Genomic DNA, 17,254 nt, shown 5'->3' on the forward strand with positions numbered 1-17,254 from the left:
GAGAGAGAGAGAGAGAGAGAGAGAGAGAGAGAGAGAGAGAGAGAGAGAGAAATGGCAGAAGTGGCAGAAGTGGCAGGGAGGGCAAGGAGGAGTCAAACAGTCCCTTTTATAGCAAGTCAGGCCTACCTGGCTGTTGCCAGGTAACTGCTGGGGGGAGCCTAGAAGGAATGCTAACAACTTTTAGTGCTGAGTGGATTTGAAAACAAGAAACCACAAACTTCTCCCTCCGTTGCCATTTCCAGACGTGTATGTGGTAGGTATTCAGAGTCTTGTGGAAGTGTCTATATCTAGACCTTACAAATAGGACAGCAGATGCTGGCCTGCAAGGAGTGAGTGGTCTTTCTGCCCAGACAAAGGCACCACCACTGATGCTGAATCCTGGAGGATTTCAGAGATACTAGAGAGTCCAACTTCCCAGGCCACTTTCCTTTGTTGCCTCATCAGAGTAGCCTGTCTGTGCTCACCTCTCTACGACTTTTGGCTGTTGCTAAAACTCCTTGCCCCACCTCTCTCTCCTTATGTTCCCAGGACCTTAGACAAAAGTTTAACAAAGTCCACAGTGACACTACCTAAGGATGGCCTCCCAAGCCCATCCTCCTTGTTCCTCAGAACCTCTCAGTGTACAGAGGTCTGGGCCCCATAGAACATTGTTCCCTGACTTCCACTGCATGCAAAGGCACAGAGCACTCATTGGCTGGCATGTAACAGAACACTTTGGGTGGCCAGTTCTGACTGCACAGTCTCATGGGAGACAATGAAGAGATGGATGTGTGGGAAAGTTGTCACCATGTAATCAAGAGAACTGCTGTTGGTGTCCCTGCCACACACAGAAAGAATTTCATCACCCAGTTTTCCAGTGACTTTCTAGTATGCCTCCTAAACCCTCAGGGATATTACCCTCATTCCCAGGGTGAGGGAAACCAGGGCACTGAAATCAAGGAATTTTCTTAAAAGACAGATTCTTGGACTTAACACTAGGAAATTAGAAAGTCTATGGGTCTAGGGTTGAGTCCAAGAGTCTGTATTTGTTATGATTAACTAACTTAGCCTTAGAATGGCATGTGGTTGAAAAAGAATTTTTCATGGGCTTGTTTGGAGACTTGGAGACAGTATTTCCTTTTGCGAGGCAGGCTGGAGCTTCTTGACTCTGGATTTGGTAAGAGCTGCTTGGTCTTGGTATGAGGAGGGTTCATGTGGGCCAGGGACCTTAGCCTCTGCTTGTTCCTTTGGATTTTAGCTATCAGCTGTCTTGGGAAAGAAGAGGATTCATCCGAAGCACTGAGGCTAGGTGAGGTCCTCAGTGACCTTGTGGGACTTGGCCAGGTGGGAGGGAGCTGTGGTCCAGGACTGAGGAGCAGGCACCTCTCTCCATCCACACAGCTCATTCTGTGCTCCTAGGAAATAAGTGGAAGATTTGGTGAATACACTACTAATGAAAAACCAAACCCAAAACCAAAACATACTGGTCTCCCACTCATTCTCAGGCCCTTCAAGAAAACAAACACTCATCTCTATGTCACTCTGGTCACTGCCACCCCATGCTTGTAGGGACTCTGAAGAAAATTAAAGGCCTGCCATCCAGAAAGTTGACCTGCACACGTCCATAAGAAGCAGCACCAGCCAATGAGAAGGCATTGAGATGCCAGGGGTTCCAAAGCCAGGCTGGAGAATGGCCCCCAACCATGCATGAAGTCTTGCTCCAGCTTCTCACCCCAAGCATGGGACCTGTTCCCGTAGATGGTGACCCACCTACCACCAGGGAAATTTTTAATGTCAAACTGTACTCAAAAAATGTAGAGAGAGAACATTCAGAATGCATTGTAATATGAATGAAATTGCTAAGGCATAAGCTTAACTCAGAAAGTGCTCTGTCATAGATGCCTAAACATTGTTTACAAAACAACAAAAATATACTTTTAGTGATTAATGAAAGAAGAAAGTGATTTGAAAGAAGAAAGCATAAAATCTTCACCCCAAGTTGTCATTTTAAGTCTCTGTATAGAAGGCATACATAGCCTTAGAACATACTTCTTAGTTCTGCAGTGGGTGCTAGCCTCCAATGAGGTAGTTCCAGGGCTGTTGTCTACCCACAGGCCACTTTCTGTCTGCTACTTTCCCCTTTGTCATTCTCCGTTGCTTCTCTCACAGGAGGAGGCCAGGGAGACCCTTTGATATCCACATTGGGGAGATCTAGTGAGTCTGTGGCCCGGTATATTGAGCATGTTGTGTTTTATAAAAAGTAAAGGAAGAGAAGGAATATGTTTGGTGGATGTGTACTCAGGTGTTGGGGAAGGGGGTGCCTCTGTGGGCCCATGCTGAGGCATCCCTTCCCCCTTAAGGACCAGCCACATGACGTTCAGAGCATGGGGGGGGGGTTAGAGGGCAGCAGAGACAGAGAAAGGCAGAGAGAGAGTAGAGGAGTATAGGCCGGCCTTGAGCACGTGGAGACGGGGGAGGGGAATGGGGAGAGAGGGGGAGCAGGAGCAAGGGGACAGAGCAGGAACAGGAGGGGGGGAGGGGGGCAAGCAGCCCCTTTTATAGTGAGTCAGGCACACCTGGCTATTGCCAGGTAACTATGGGGCGGAGCCTAGACTAAATGCCAACCGAGCAGGCCGGCTCTTGTTTGCTTGTTAGACTGGTCAACCCATCTGGTCCCAGAGCCGCAAACCACTTAGACTGACAGGTAGATGAGGAACAAGGAACAGAATAGCCTAGCCAGAGCCCATTCCACGGCTGTTCTGAAGGTACATGTGCCTTTGGCAATGAGGATGTTCCCATCCCAGAGGCAAAGGAGCTGTCTCCTTCCAGCTCAGAACCTGTCACCCCCTCCTGGGAAACTGCCACATGATCGAGATAGAGCCCACAGGTTTCTTGGGACTGTTCCTTGCGCTCTTGGTGCTAGGTGCTGTGGAACCAGAGCTCCCAGAGGACTAAGGGAGGTGGGCTTATGAAACAGAGTCGGGAGGGAAACTCACCCAGCTGGCCTTTCAGCCTCACAAAGTGTTTTAAAAATTGTAATAAATCCGAAGTAAATTGACTTGGAAATGGTTTGCTGCTATGTTTACAAATGCAAAATATCTTTTAAAGAGCTCACGCCTGTAATCCCAGCAGGGGCAGAGGCAAAGGCAGGTAGATCTCCCTGAATTCAAGATCAGCCTGGTCTACATAGCAAGTTCCAGGCCAACCAAGGCTACAGGAGAAACTCACATGTATCTACATATGTTAAAACTGTCATTTAATGTGTCTGTTTAATGTGTTTGCTGACACAGCAGTGTTAATTACATCCTGCAGGTATAAATTGTAATCCATACCGATTATGTTATAAACTTTTCCTGTATTTGGGGAAAGAAATGCTCTTTTGCTTCCTTGTTCTTTTCCTGTTCCACTGAGGCCTATTGACTAATTTAACTTCTCACTGCTTTCTGAATGTTATGGGGTTTACAGAACCAAGCTCTCAGAACAATCAGGCTGCTACTGCCTTCCTCACTTCTGGGAGGTCTTTGCACGGCCATCAGATTCAATTTTCTTGCTTATGTTTTGCAGCTGGATTTATAACCAACTTAAACTACCCTTTGTGATTTCTTTCCCTGCCTCTTGTATCAATTGGCCACATTGCTATCGTCCTGTCCTAAGTGTCTGTCCTCTGGGACCTGACAAGTATATGATACCCATAGGGCTTCTCTTTAAACAACCATTAGGGTAAAGGATTCCTACCCCCTATAACCACAGCACAGCATTTGTGGGCATACACTGTGTTTATGCATGGGCTCACACCCGCTTCACAGCCAGCTGAGTAGCTTTGTATCCAACATTTTGGCTACAAGGCTGTCAGGAATGGAGAGGTGTTTGTCTCCTATGGTGTTCCACAGGCCAGGTGTGTGAGGCAGGTCACTGTCCACAGGGAAGCTGCCACACCTGCTGAGAACCATCACTGTACTAAAGGGGAAGACCCCATCTCTCTAAACTAAATTTATAGATGTTAATGTTGGCAAAGTTGGAAACCAGGAAACACCCACTTTTAAACAGTGTGTTCACTAAATTTAAAGATATTCTGCTCCATGCATTTTCAGGCAAATATCCAAAGAATGAGAATCATTATTAAACCTTGAAGATTGTTAACCAGTGGCTGGAAACATAACTAAGTGTTAAAAGTGCTTGCTATGCAAGCATGAGGACCTGAGTTCAAATCTCCAGCACCCACATTAAAAGCTGAGCCCAGCTGGATATGTCTGTAACCCCAGAATTGCATAGACAGGTGAATCATGGAAGTTCATTGGCCACTTACTTGTGCCAAAGCAGCAAGCTTCTGGTCCTGTATGAGTCTGTCCTAAAGGAATAAGACAGAGAACAGGAGATACCTGCCACCATCCTCTGTCCTCTGTGTGCATCTGTTGGTGTGTTTACCAGGATGCCCACAGGTATATAATACACAAGCGCGCGTGCACACACACATACACACACACACACACACACGCACACACACAATGTTAAAAATGTGTAAATACTGGAAAGATAATGCATATACAGCACTTTTTCATGTTAAGAGTTGAATAATTGATTTAAAAGTTTGTTGTCTGGAGCTTCACACAAGAACCACATTAAGTATCGAACTTGAAATGTAAGATTAACATACTATGCTGTTCAAATGTGTTTAATCCATATTCTGACTTTGCAGATGCCTTTGTGTGTATGTGTCCAGAAGTGTTGGGATGGTCCACACATATTGTGTTTTCTGGCTATAAAAATCATGTGTTTCCAGTTTTAATTGTTATTTGGAGCCGGCAGTACCAGGCTAGCAAGATATGTAAAGGGCACCTTATCACCTGTCTTTGAAAGAAAGGTAAACTGCTGTGGAGGAAGGCAACCTTCCCCAGGTAGCCCCTAAAGCCAGTGGCTTGAGTAAGGAATTAAAGACCCAGCAGCTGGACCTGGGGCAGGAAGTACCAGCAGAGATGGAGGCAGATACAGAGATGCAGGCAGATGCAGAGATACAGGCAGATGTATACAGATGCAGGCAGATGAAGGCAGAAGGAAGGCAGGTTGGAGCTGGAAAGCAGGCAGTGAGAACCACGTGGAGAGATGCAGTGGAAGAGATGTAGGATTAAGTTAAGGGCGAGTGGAAAGACTGCCCCAGCAAAAGGCCAACAGCCTTTAACTTTATAGATATCTCCGTGCCTTAATTAAATCTTGAGCAGGATCCTGAGAAAGCCCAATGATATAGAAGGACGTAGTTGTAAAGGTAGAATAGTAAAGATTCCTTCTCAAGAGTAAAAATTCATAGGACTTTTTTTTTGTCTGAAAAATCAGAATCTATAGAAAGAGACTTAGTAGAAGCTGATTAGAACACTGTTCTTGGTCCCAGGGTCTCCTGTGCTTCTCCTCTTTCTCTTTACAGTAGATGTGCACACTGTCTTGTTCTGTGTGTGCTTTGCTGCTGACCTGCACCCCAGCTCTACCGTGGTGCTGTCCCAGGACAGCAGACTCTCCTGCCTCTGAACTCATATGCTCATGTACGCACAGATCAACCTAACAAATACTCTTGCATTTAACAGATGTTAACAGATGTGGAGGTGCTGCAATATGATTGGATATTAACATTAAGTCTGATTTCCTGGAGAAATTTTAAAAAACAAAAGAAACTGTAGGCTAGAGTTAACAAAATATAATAAAAAGATATCATGAGGGATGCTGGTGTGAGGGAGACTGGGCTGAAGAGACAGAGCACAGGCAAAGAGGAGCCTGAAGGAGAGGAAGCCATCTTTGCCGTTTTCTCCTTTTGGGTACAGAGGACAGTGGTCACCAAGAAGCCATGTCTAGGGCCATGTCCATCAGGGACACAGTAGCACACTCAGCATCATGACAGCTCTCTGAACCTTGACTTGTTCCAGAAGGTTCTTCCCAGGACAGTACTATTCACCCCATCACAGTTCCTATCTTTTAAAAAGAAGTATTACTCTTATGCACACATGTGCATTTGCTGTGGCAGAGGTGTTGTGGTCATAGGGCAACTTTTGAGAGTTGATTCTGGGAAGTCAAGGTCAAGTCCTCAGACTTGGCACCAAGTTTCTTTTCTCTATAGATCTCTCTCACTGGCCTGAATAGCTCTTTTCAATAGACTCATTACTTTTAAAATTCAAATGTATAATCAGTATGTACATTTGGATACAGGGTGACATTTTGATCTGTGCAAACACTGTGGGATGGCTAAATGGAGCTCAACAGCAAATCTTTTGGCTGGAAGTTGCTTTACATGTTAAGAATACATGCAGGTGGCCCTGTAGCAATTTTCAAGTGTATAACACAACAAGTTATATTAACTACATTTCATGGCAAATCTGTTGATCTAACAGGCTCAGATCTGACTCACATGTATTCTCTGACAGGGCTGTTCCAATCTTCCTCTTGTACGCTTTAATTTTCTCAGGCTCTGGTCACCACGTTCCACTGTTTGTGTTTCTTCACGTCTTTAGAGTACACATGTGAGGGAGGTTTTGCGTTATTTGACTTTCTATTCTTGACTTATTTCATTTAGCAGGATGTCCTCTAGTTTTCCCAAAGTGACAGGACGTGTCTTCCTTTTTAAGGCTGAGTAATGTGCTATTGTATACACGTATGGGCGCAGGAGTGCAGGTTCTCATTAGCACACTGACTTCATCACCTTCAGAAATATCCGGGAAGATGCAGGAAAAATGCAGAAATGGGGTCTGGCTGCCATCCTGCCCATCCCTTTGCCTGTTTTTAAATCAGGTTTAAAAAATCACTTGTCATTTAGCTTCTGGGGTTCCTTATGTACTTTGGACTTTAGTCCTGTATCTGATAACTGTCCCAGAGTTATTTCCTATTTTGTCGGTCGTTTCTTTCTCTGCGCTATGTTCTCTGCTGTTGCCTTTGCTTCTGTGCCTTTGAAGTCATTTCAGAAAAGTCATTGCCTGGCCAACAGGACTGTGTGCTTCCCTGTGTTTTACAGTTTCTGCTTTTACACTCCAGTCTTTGGTCCAGTTTGAGTTCCTGCTGTTGTGTAAGGTGTGAGATAACTTGGCTTGATCCGTCTGTATGAGAATCTCTAGTTTGTAACACCATTTATTAAGCAGTCTCTTTTTCCTCTCTTTGGTCAATGCTTCTCTTCCAAAACGTGAAGACTGAACGTGGGGGTTTATTTCTGGGCTCTTTCTCTCCTGTTCCATTGGTTGGTATGTTGGTTTAATGACAGTCACCTGTTATTTAGATTGTTAAAGCTTTGTAATTCAATTTACATACCACTTCTAGATTCCTTTGACTGTTGAGGATCTTTTGTGATCCCACACGCAATTTCTGTTTTTCTTTCATTTCACTGACTGATTGATTGTGTGTGTGTATGTACCTGTGTGTGGAAACGTGTGTGAGGGTCAGAGAACAGATAAAGGCAGTGTAAGCTCTCACCTTCTACCATGTGAACTCACCATGTGAACTCTACCATGTGGTTCAGGGACTAAGTCCAGCTCAGTGTGTTTGAACCCATGCCCACTGAGCCATCTTGCCAGCCATGCAAACTTTCTATCTCTGTGAAGAACAACATTGGGATTTTGAATCTGTGAATCACTTTGGAAAGTATGAATGTTTTCAGAATATTAATTATTCTAGTTCATAAACAGGCCGTGCTGTCTTCTGTTTCTGTTTTGTGGTTTACAACATACAGGACATCTACTTTCTTGGTCGAGTTTATTCTCAAGTATTTTACTGTTTTGTAGCAATTATAAATTAGACACTTACCTCACTTTCTTTTGGATAGTTTATTGTTAGAGTACAGAAATATTTATACTGATGTGTGTGTGTGTTATTTTGTGTCCTGAATCTTTACTGAATTTGTCAGTTTTAACAGTTTTTCATGGAGTCAGTTGTCTCTGTCTCTCTGTCTCTCTGTCTCTCTGTCTCTCTGTCTCTCTCTCTCTCTCTCTCTGTCTCTCTCTCTGTCTCTCTCTCTCTGTCTCTCTCTCTGTCTCTCTCTCTCTCCCTGTCTCTCTGTCTCTCTCTGTCTCTCTGTCTCTCTCTGTCTCTCTCTCTCTCAGATCATGACCATAGCAAGCAGACTACATAAGTTCCTGACTTATTTTGATGTTTCACTTCTCTTTCTTGCATAACGGCTGTGGCAGAGGTTTCCAGCAGTACATTTAATAGATGTGGTGACACGGAGTGCCCTTAACTTGTTCCTCGTTTTAGAGAGAGAGAGAAAAAAAACAAACCACCATGTGGGCTCACTGTGTTGAGTTCTATATTTAATCTATTGAGAGTTTTATCATAAAGATGTTAATTTTATCATGTTTTCTCCTCTCCTTATCTACTGATACACCAATGAGGCCTTTCCCTTTCATTCTGTCTGCATGGCCTCATATTTATTGATCTGTGCGTGGTGAATCATCCTTGTAAACTGGGAAAGAGCCTCTTTTTGATGAGTGACCGATCAGAGAGCTCCTGTGTTTGATGGATTGGTGTTCTGTGGAGGACTTTTATGTCTATGGTCATCAGAGAACTTGGCTTGTCATTTTATTTCCTGGCAGTGTCCTTTGGTATCAGGGTAATTCTGGTCTCCTGTAATGGTTTGGAAGCACCCCTGCCCCCCCCCGCCCCTTCCTACCCCCCCAACGCCTTAAAGATTTTTGGGGAGTTTGAGAAGGAACTTTAAATGTCTGATAGAAGTCAGCAGTACAGCCTCTGGTCCTAGGCTTTTGTTTAATGATGGACGTTTTATTATTGGTTCAGCCTCTGTTTGTAACTGGTCTGTTTGGTTTTTATTTCTTCATGATTTGGTCTTGGTAGGTTGTAAGAATGTACGGAGTTCTTCTAGGGTCACCCTCTTGTGGTGTGCCTCTCTCCTGTGGCATCAAAATTTCTCTTCTTCCACACATGATTTTATTTGAATCTTCTTTCTCTTTCTCTCTTTAAAATCTAGCATGCTAATTTTTGCTGATTTTTTTTTTCATAAAATGAGTCTTTGCTCCACTGATCTTTTCTGTTTTCGATCTTCTCTATCTTACCCATTTCTGCTCAGATCCACCCTATTTCTCTCCTTCTTCTTTCACAGGCTTAGTTTTTCTCCTTGTTATGGTTCCCTGAGGAGCATATCAGGGTGTTTACTGGAGAGCCTTTCTCTTCCCTGATGTGGGTGTTTATTGCTGTAAACATCTCTTTTAAAGTTATTTTTGCTGAATTCCATACATCTTAGCATCTTTTTTGTTGTGTTTTGTTTTCATTGTTTCAGGACAGTGATTCATGGATTGTGGCAAATAGCACAGGCTGGTTTTGAACTCACAACAATTCTCTTGCCCCAGCCTCCCAAGTACTGAGCTACAGGGAGCACAGTGTCCTATTAAGGTAGTTTAGATTTTCTTCTTTGATACACTGATTGCTCAGGACCCTGTTGTTTAGCTTCCAAAACTCCTCATTTCTCGTTTCACTATTATGTTGTAAGAAAACATTCAAAACATTTTAAAAGATTAAAAAAAATATTTTTTTAGCCAGTGTGGTGGCAAATGCCCTTAATCCCAGCAAATGCCTTTAATACAAGTGGCAGAGTCAGGTGGATCTCTGTAAGTTTGAAGCCAGCTGGGTCTACGTAGTGAGTTCTAAGACAGCCAGAACTGCATAGTGAGACCCTGCATAGAGAGACAAACAAAACAAACCAGGCACTGTTGACTCATGACTTTAATCCCAGCACTTGGGAGGCTGAAGCAGGCTGATCTCTGAGTTCAAGACCAGCCTGGTGTACAGAGTGAGTTCCAGGACAGCCAGGGCTACACAGAGAAAACAAAACAAAACAAAACAAAACAAAACAAAACAAAACAAACAAAAATAAAACAAAATAGTAACAATACTACTAATAAATACATGAAACCAAATTTTATGTATGTGGATATTTTGCATGTATAAATGTCTGTGCACCTTATGGGTACACTGCCTGTGGAGGCCAGAAGAGGGCACTGGATCCCCGGGACTGGAGTCCAGAGGGTTGTGAGCCACCATGTGTGAGCCACCATGTGTGAGCCACCATGTGTGAGCCACCATGTGTGAGCCACCATGTGTGAGCCACCATGTGGGCACTGGCAATTGAACCCTGGCTCTGTGTAAGAACAGCCAATGGCCTTAACTGCTGAGTCGGTTTTAAAGCCCAAATAATCATTTTGATATTATTTTAGTCTTAAGTTTGTTGTGTTTTATTTTATTCCCTTACACAAGCTCTTCATTGGAGAATGTTCTAGTTGCTTCTCAGTGTTTTAGCAAAGGTCAAGTATGGCAAATGTTCTCTGTGTGCTTGACAGAAGCATGTAGTCTTCATCTGTGGAGTGGACATGCAATGTATATCTTCTCGGGTCACATGTCCTGAAGTGGAGTTCATGTTTACTGTGACCTGAAAGCTTGTGTCCACCAGTGTTCAGTATGTTGTAAGTCAGCCGCTGTGGGCAGCTATCCCAACACCTCTGGAATCGCTGCCCATGTAGTATCTCAGGCTGGTGCCAGAAGACAAAATCAGGTTACATCAGGCATGCATTTTGAGAAGTGTTCCCAGAATCGAAAAGCAGGTGCCAACTTTATTTCAAGGATTTCTCTACCACACTAGGAGTTGGTCCTGGAACAGAGCTGTCACAACCAGTGGCCACACAGCAGTCACCTGTGGGAAGGGAGTGTGATTATCCTGTTTTTGTCTTTACAGCCCCTGCCCCTAAAAGACAAAAATGTGACCACTGGTCCCCATGTCCTCCTGACACTTATGCCTACCGGCTGCTCAGTGGTGGTGGCCGAGACAAGTATGCCAAGATCTGCTTTGAGGACGAACTGTAAGTATATGTATAAGAAGACGAGTGTCTGCCTGGGTGTGTCCCTTCACTTCCCTCTTAGGCTGTACTTGTATGTTCCTAACCTCTGGCAAGGCTGAAAATCAGGTTGGGGATAAGGTGTCTCTGGGGAAGGGTGATGGGTGTCTCTGAGGGCTTTATGTGTCCTTGTTTGGATTTTCATAGTCTCTTTTGATGGTCATTCCATGTAATTCATCAGTGAAGCCACCTAGGCTTGGCCTTTTCTTTGTGAGAAGATTTTGTTTTGTTTTGTTTTAGTTTGGTTTGGTTTGGTTTTGGTTTTTGAGACAGGATTTCTCTATATAGCCCTGGCTGTCCTGGAACTCACTCTGTAGACCAGGCTGGCCTTGAACTCTGAAATCTGCCTGTCTCTGCCTCCCAAATTCTGAGATTAAAGTGTGTGCCACCACTGCCTGGTGTGAGAAGATTTTTTAACTACAAATATGGTTACTTAGAAGGACAGGATTCTCCAAGTTGTCCCTATGAGTTTTGAGCATGGGTCTGCTCAGTAGCCAGTGACACTGAACTTCACGGGTGAAGCCTGTGCATCTCTAGAGAGAGAGTGCATTTAGTGGGGAACAAGTTGGAAACTCAGATCTGGGTCTTGATGTGCTCAGTGCCTTTCAGGTTACCTTTATGACATTCGTACTCATCTCTCAGCATTTGTACCCTGGTGTGCCCTATTTTATCTTATTTTGGCATTTTGAGACTTCTTAAACAAGTGTATTTCATTGTGTTTGACAAATTTCCTGTTTCTTTTCCATTGCTATGATGACATACTTGAATAAAAGCAACTTAAATGAGAAAGATTTATTTTGGCTCATTGCTTGAGGGTAGAGGGCATCAAGGTGGGAAGTCATATTGGCAGGATTCTGCAGAGGCAGTCACATTCTGTCACTTAGAGAGCAGTGACTGCTAGTGCAGCTCGCTTCTTGCTTGTCATTGACCCTTAGAACTCTATTCCTCTTAGCCCACAGTCCACTTCCCGTTTCTCCCGTTTCTCTCTCTACCCTTTACTGTGGACAGAACTTTTTATTTTTAATGTCACCACTGGTCTCTTCTACTGTGTCTAGTCTGTCCTTAAAACCAACTGTCAACTAGTGTTTTTAGATTATCTTGTCATTTTAGTTTTTAGATTCATTTCTTTTTTTTTTTCAAGTGAGCCTTCCTTTTCTTTGTTGTTTGTTTTGACCTCCAATTGAAATTTTCATTTTGAATGTATTAAGGGCTGTTATCTCAGAGTTCAGTTGGCTGGCTGGAGCCCGTGAGTCTGCCACTGTTGTCTGCTGGCTCCTTTTGCTCCTGCTCCTGTTGACTTCTTTCCTAGTGTGTCAAGCTTCTGTGTGCCAGGCAGTACATCTGAGAACTTCTTTAAAAATAGCAGCGAGAGACACACACTAATCAGTTTTTCACACACTGTAATGGATATGAGAAGTTGGCTGGTTTGTGGTAGAAAACAACTCTCTCTCATATCTCAGGAGGGCTAAGAGCATGGCTGGCCCTGCCTCCTAACAAGTGATTTCACAATAACTGGGGTAGACACAGAGATTGCATGGTCAGAAGCAAGCCAGAGGCACTCAGCAGCCAAGTTTGCCCTTTTACTCTTTGCTCTTTGGGGAAGTAACATACTCTAAAAGCACTTACCCCTCCTCCAGGGAGTTCCACAGCCTCTTAGAGCACACCATCAACAAGATGGGGCCAAGCTCCCAACACAGGACCCAGCAGGGGTCATTCCCCAGTCACAAAAGAAGCACAGAAGTCACTGTCTTCTTTTCTCATTTACTGTTCCCAGGGACTGGAAGCTATTGGCAGACCAGGGTGACATGAGCACATTTTAAATGTCACCATTTTTTGGGTCGCCTAGTTTAATAAAATCTGGACTGAAGGCCACAAATTCTGGGTTTTGTCTTCTTTATCTAACCCTTTGTGACTTAACACAATAAAAAATCCAAGAGATTTGATGAGGGTTTTGATTTCCCTTCAGACTTTCGTCTAATGCCTCCATGGCTTTCAGAAGTGCTTGTTGACTTCTCTGGGCTCTATCCTGAAAGGGCAAAGGTTTCCATCAATGTTAGACTCACCCCTGAAATGTCTGTCTTCAGTCAGTTGTTGGCCTGGGAAGTTCTTGGCTACATTTCAAGGCTCTCTCTTAGCCCAGCAGATCTTTTAAAAATGTGTTCCTCCTCATAGGCTGCTTCCTGTGGGATTAGGGTTACCCAGTTTTTCACTACTGAAAATGGAAGTCCTTCCTTGCCTCTCGTTGGGCATTTTCGGACTATTCTTTAATACTCAGAAAGCACTGGGCCCTGTGGCTCCTAGAGCCCTTCAGTTAAATATGCCAGAGGCAGAGTATTAAAGCACCTGGTGTCCACCTTATAGCTTTGACATGAAGGGCAAACTTCAGATTCTTTTTATGCTATTACTGACTCATTGTGCCAATCTCAGCAAAGGTCCATAATATGCACATAATTGTAAACATACAACTCATGTTCAAACATGTTTATACACATGTGCACACCTCCACATGTGTAAACATGGACACAACGCATGCATGCATACATGCAAAACTATGCACACATACAACTTGTACACCTATCACATATATAACATACTTATGCACATATGCATACACATGTATGCATATAGACATTCTACATGCATGCACATATAATTTACACACTCTAGACATATGCCCACATTCCTATGATCTCCGATGACAATTATCATCTCTAGGAAATACTTTAGTCTTCCTGGATTTAGGGTACAAAACTAGAATTAAAATGATACATGATACTGACATCTCATTTTCTCTAGCTGACAAGCCAAAAAAAGGGGGGGGGGCTAGTAAACTATCTCAGTGGTTAAAAGCATTTACTGTTCTAGAGGATCTGACTTCATTTCCTAGCACTCATGTTAGGCGGCTCATAACTGCCTTTAACTCCAGCTCCAGGGTATCCTGTTCCATCAAGCACTAGACTCGCCCATTAAACTATACGCCCATTAAAAATAAAAGTCTTTCTAAAAGGAAAGCAAAACCTAAGTGATGCAATAGGAAGTGATTATTATGGAGGCCGTCTGGTTGGGCTTGGTGGGTGAGAGAAGGGTGAGGCAGATAGAGCCTGCAGGTCCCACATGGGGAAGGAAGTGGAGACTAGGGTGGGAGGAAGCAGAGACCTGAGGAAGCCCAGTTTGGAATGGAGCTGCTATCCTCCCTCAAGTCTGTGGGTCCAGGCATGGCTTCCCAGGGGCTGAGAGGAACACGATGCAAAAGCCTTGATGAAGAACCTTTCTGTCTGACCTTTGATCCAGACTGTAAGATGAAATGCAGTTTCCAGGCACCCAGGAACTGAATCTGAATCCTGCAGCTGTGTAGAACAAGGGTGGGTTTGTTTGGGGGAGCAATCCCAGCCACTGCATACCAGTGGGAGGAACAGCGGGAAGGAGAGGGGGTATCAAAGCCCTGAGCACAGAAACCTGGTGAGGGAGGGCTGCTGGTGAGGGAGGGCTGCTCATCCTGCCTATATAGGAGCTTCTTGACTGTCTCTCACTCACTTTTCAGGCTATTAGGAGAGAAGATGGGGAATGTGGCAAGAGGGATAAACATTGCTGTCGTCGACTGTAAGTGACACATGAGTTTCTCAGAAATTCCCTCAGAGCCTAGAACAGGATTTCCACAGAGACCTTGATGATTCTGTTTCTTTAAAAATCTCTCCCTCTCCCTCTCCCTCCCCTTCCCCTCTGCCTCCCCATCTCCCTCCCCCTCCCCTCTCCCTCTCTCTCCCTCTGCCCTCCCCTCCCCCCTCTGCCCTCCCCTCCCCCTCCCCTCCCATCTCTCTGTTGTGTGTTTATGCATATTCATATGAATGTGGGCACATGTATGTCACAGTATATGTGGAGGTCAAAGAACAACCTCAGATATAGGTGTGCACCTAACCCTTTTTTTGAGATCTCTCTGTGCTTTGGGTTTTTGTTTGTTTTTGTTGTTGGTGGTTGTTTTGCTTTTTGTTCTTTTTTGCCAATACATGCAGCAGACTAGCAGGCCCATGGTTCTCCACCTCTCATACCCACACAGGAGCCCTGGGATTTCACATGCGCACATCTGTGTCAGCTTTACATGAGTTCTTGGAATTTGAACTTGGTTCCTCATGCTTGCCAGGGAAGCATTTTATCCACTGGGAGACCTCCTCAGGCCAAGACCATGGTTTTTCAACATGTTTCTGCATATCTAGGTTTATACTATAATGAATTCTAAAATCACATAATTTTTGCCTAAAAGTCTTACTTTTAAAACCATTTATGGTACAACGACAACAAAATAACCAAAAGCTGAATCTAAAAGAGACTTTGCAATTGAGGAGGAGTAGGCAGAAGAGACAGAGTGAAGCTCGGATCCACCTAGACCCTGGCCCTAGATTCTTTTGCTCTTGGATGCTGGGGACCCCTTAGAGGGTAACAATGCTGACCAGTTCTATTTGGCTACTGTGGGCCATGGAAACCTGTGCAGGTACATCGGCTTCCTCTGGGGTGTTAGTGTTTTTAAGGGTCTCTTGCAGTAAGAACCACAGAAGGTTAGAGAACAGGCAGTCATGCAGGAAGCATCTGATTACAGAGCCAGTAACTGCAGAGCTACAGGACAGGACAAAACACCCTTAGTCATACGACCCCTCTGGACACCTAGTATGAAGTGAAAAGGTCTGAGGACTCTGATGGTTATGAGAGGAAAGGAGAGGACCACTAAGATCCTATAATTGACCCAGTTCAGAGAGTCCTAGAGAAGTGGCCAGGCACCTCCTCCCTGTTGGAGGAGTTCCCTGGAGACCAGCCTATTGCTGCATGACCTCCCTGGGAGAAAGAAAAAAGGAACTTTATTCACCTCAAACAAGGAAGTAGCAGATAGGACAGACAAGGGGTCCACTAGGTGTAGCCTGGTGACAGAAATGAATTCATTCAGGTTGTTAACTAGAGCCTAGATAGCTCACAGAGCCCATAGCCACCTCTCAAGGCCTCTGCCTACCAAGGTCCTACTTTATAGGCTCCCAGGCTACAACAGTTCCGCAAACCTAGTTCAGCCCACCACCTAGTGTTGAAGAGGCAGATGTGACTGCAGGTTCACACAATGTGGGGTGCAAAAGCCAAGCTCAAGTTCCCTGTGTCTGTGTGTTCCAACCTTGCTCTTATCAGAGCTTCTGGTTTCAGCAAACACTGACCATGGGAAGGATGCCTTGCAGCCCATGGGAAGGATAGTCTGTTTTGCTGCAGATTGGCACACAGATGGCCACAAGATGGAGTTGCTTTGTCCAGGATTTGGAAGAATAATCCCACCACACAGCCCCTCTTCAGGCTAGGGACCTCTCCAGTCCTATTTCCTCTAGAGTCCCTTAGAGGTAATGTGACTAAAAAGGGTACTAGGACCACGTGACTGGGTCCCTGGAGCTTTTTCTTAAAAGGCCTTTTCTTTTCTTTTCTTTTCAGATGAGACAGGAAAAGTGATAGCAACAAAGTACTTTGACATGTATGAAGGTGGTAAGAAAAGTCCTTTCGGATTAAAATGAAGACTTAAACTGTCTAGCCCCCAAGGGGAAATGGAAGCATGGCTTGACAAAGAAGCAGAGAGTTCCTTTGACTTGTGTTTATCGAACATAGGGTCTGTCACAGTTCTGAGCGCTGCACTCTAGAACATCACCCTCGGGGCTGACCTCTTGTCCCCGATGGCAGAGGTGGCCAGCGGATGCTTGCAGAAGTTAGGTTTGGTGCCAGGTGTGGCTAACTCCAGATTCAGGGTTTAATTTATTTAGGACTTTCCACTTTGCATGGGTTACCTTGTTTCCATCTTTGGACCTAACCTTTGCTGTGCCCTGAGTACCTACCTGCTGCAAGTTGTCCATGTTCCCAAGGCTTCTCTAGGATAGCTTTCCATGGAAGCCCTGACGTCACTCCTGAGGAAGTAGCCAGGGCACTCCTTGAGCCCCTGGGACCAGTGTAGGGAGTAGGACATTCAGAGAATAGGTGACGGCAGAGGGGGAGGGAAGCCTATAGCCAGGGTAGCAGCCTCACTCACTGAGAAGACTCTGAACTACTGTCTGGCCTTGCCCCTACAGATAACTCCGGGCCAATGGCCGAGTTCATTCAGAGCACCCCTTCAAAGTCCCTGCTGTTCATGGTGACACACGATGATGGGAGCTACAAGTAAGTGTGTGCAGTCTCCCATGGGACAAGAGCCCCTTGTCACATCTGCCCCAGCCAGGGAGGTGGCAAAGGCCCCTGGATCTGGAAACTCCTAGGGAGTCCAAGGAGTGAGATGCTTCTACAAGGGAAGGGAAAACGGTCATGGTAAATGCCAGGAGTCATTTCCATATCTGCACCAGGGTACAGTTTTGTTCCTGTACACACACACATGCATATACATGCCATGCACACAGATTTATGTG

At 44.7% G+C, this 17,254-nt stretch overlaps 1 protein-coding gene across 5 annotated transcripts in view; it reads left to right on the plus strand.

The window, feature by feature from the left end:
• Positions 1–17,254, plus strand: part of Fam3b (family with sequence similarity 3 member B) — a 58,043-nt gene that overhangs the window by 36,362 nt on the left and 4,427 nt on the right. For 3 of the 5 annotated variants that reach the window (XM_028752532.1, XM_028752535.1, XM_028752534.1), the window contains 4 exons: positions 10,685–10,808; positions 14,386–14,444; positions 16,299–16,349; positions 16,925–17,012. In XM_028752532.1, the coding sequence (XP_028608365.1) occupies positions 10,685–10,808; positions 14,386–14,444; positions 16,299–16,349; positions 16,925–17,012 (322 nt within the window). Of the gene's footprint in view, positions 1–10,330; positions 10,554–10,684; positions 10,809–14,385; positions 14,445–16,298; positions 16,350–16,924; positions 17,013–17,254 lie in introns of those variants that run through there. The other 2 variants (XM_028752536.1, XM_028752533.1) reach the window with 2 other exon arrangements.

Source organism: Grammomys surdaster, unplaced genomic scaffold (assembly GCF_004785775.1).
Source record: "Grammomys surdaster isolate TR1022 unplaced genomic scaffold, NIH_TR_1.0 125925, whole genome shotgun sequence".
Taxonomy (NCBI): domain Eukaryota; kingdom Metazoa; phylum Chordata; class Mammalia; order Rodentia; family Muridae; genus Grammomys; species Grammomys surdaster.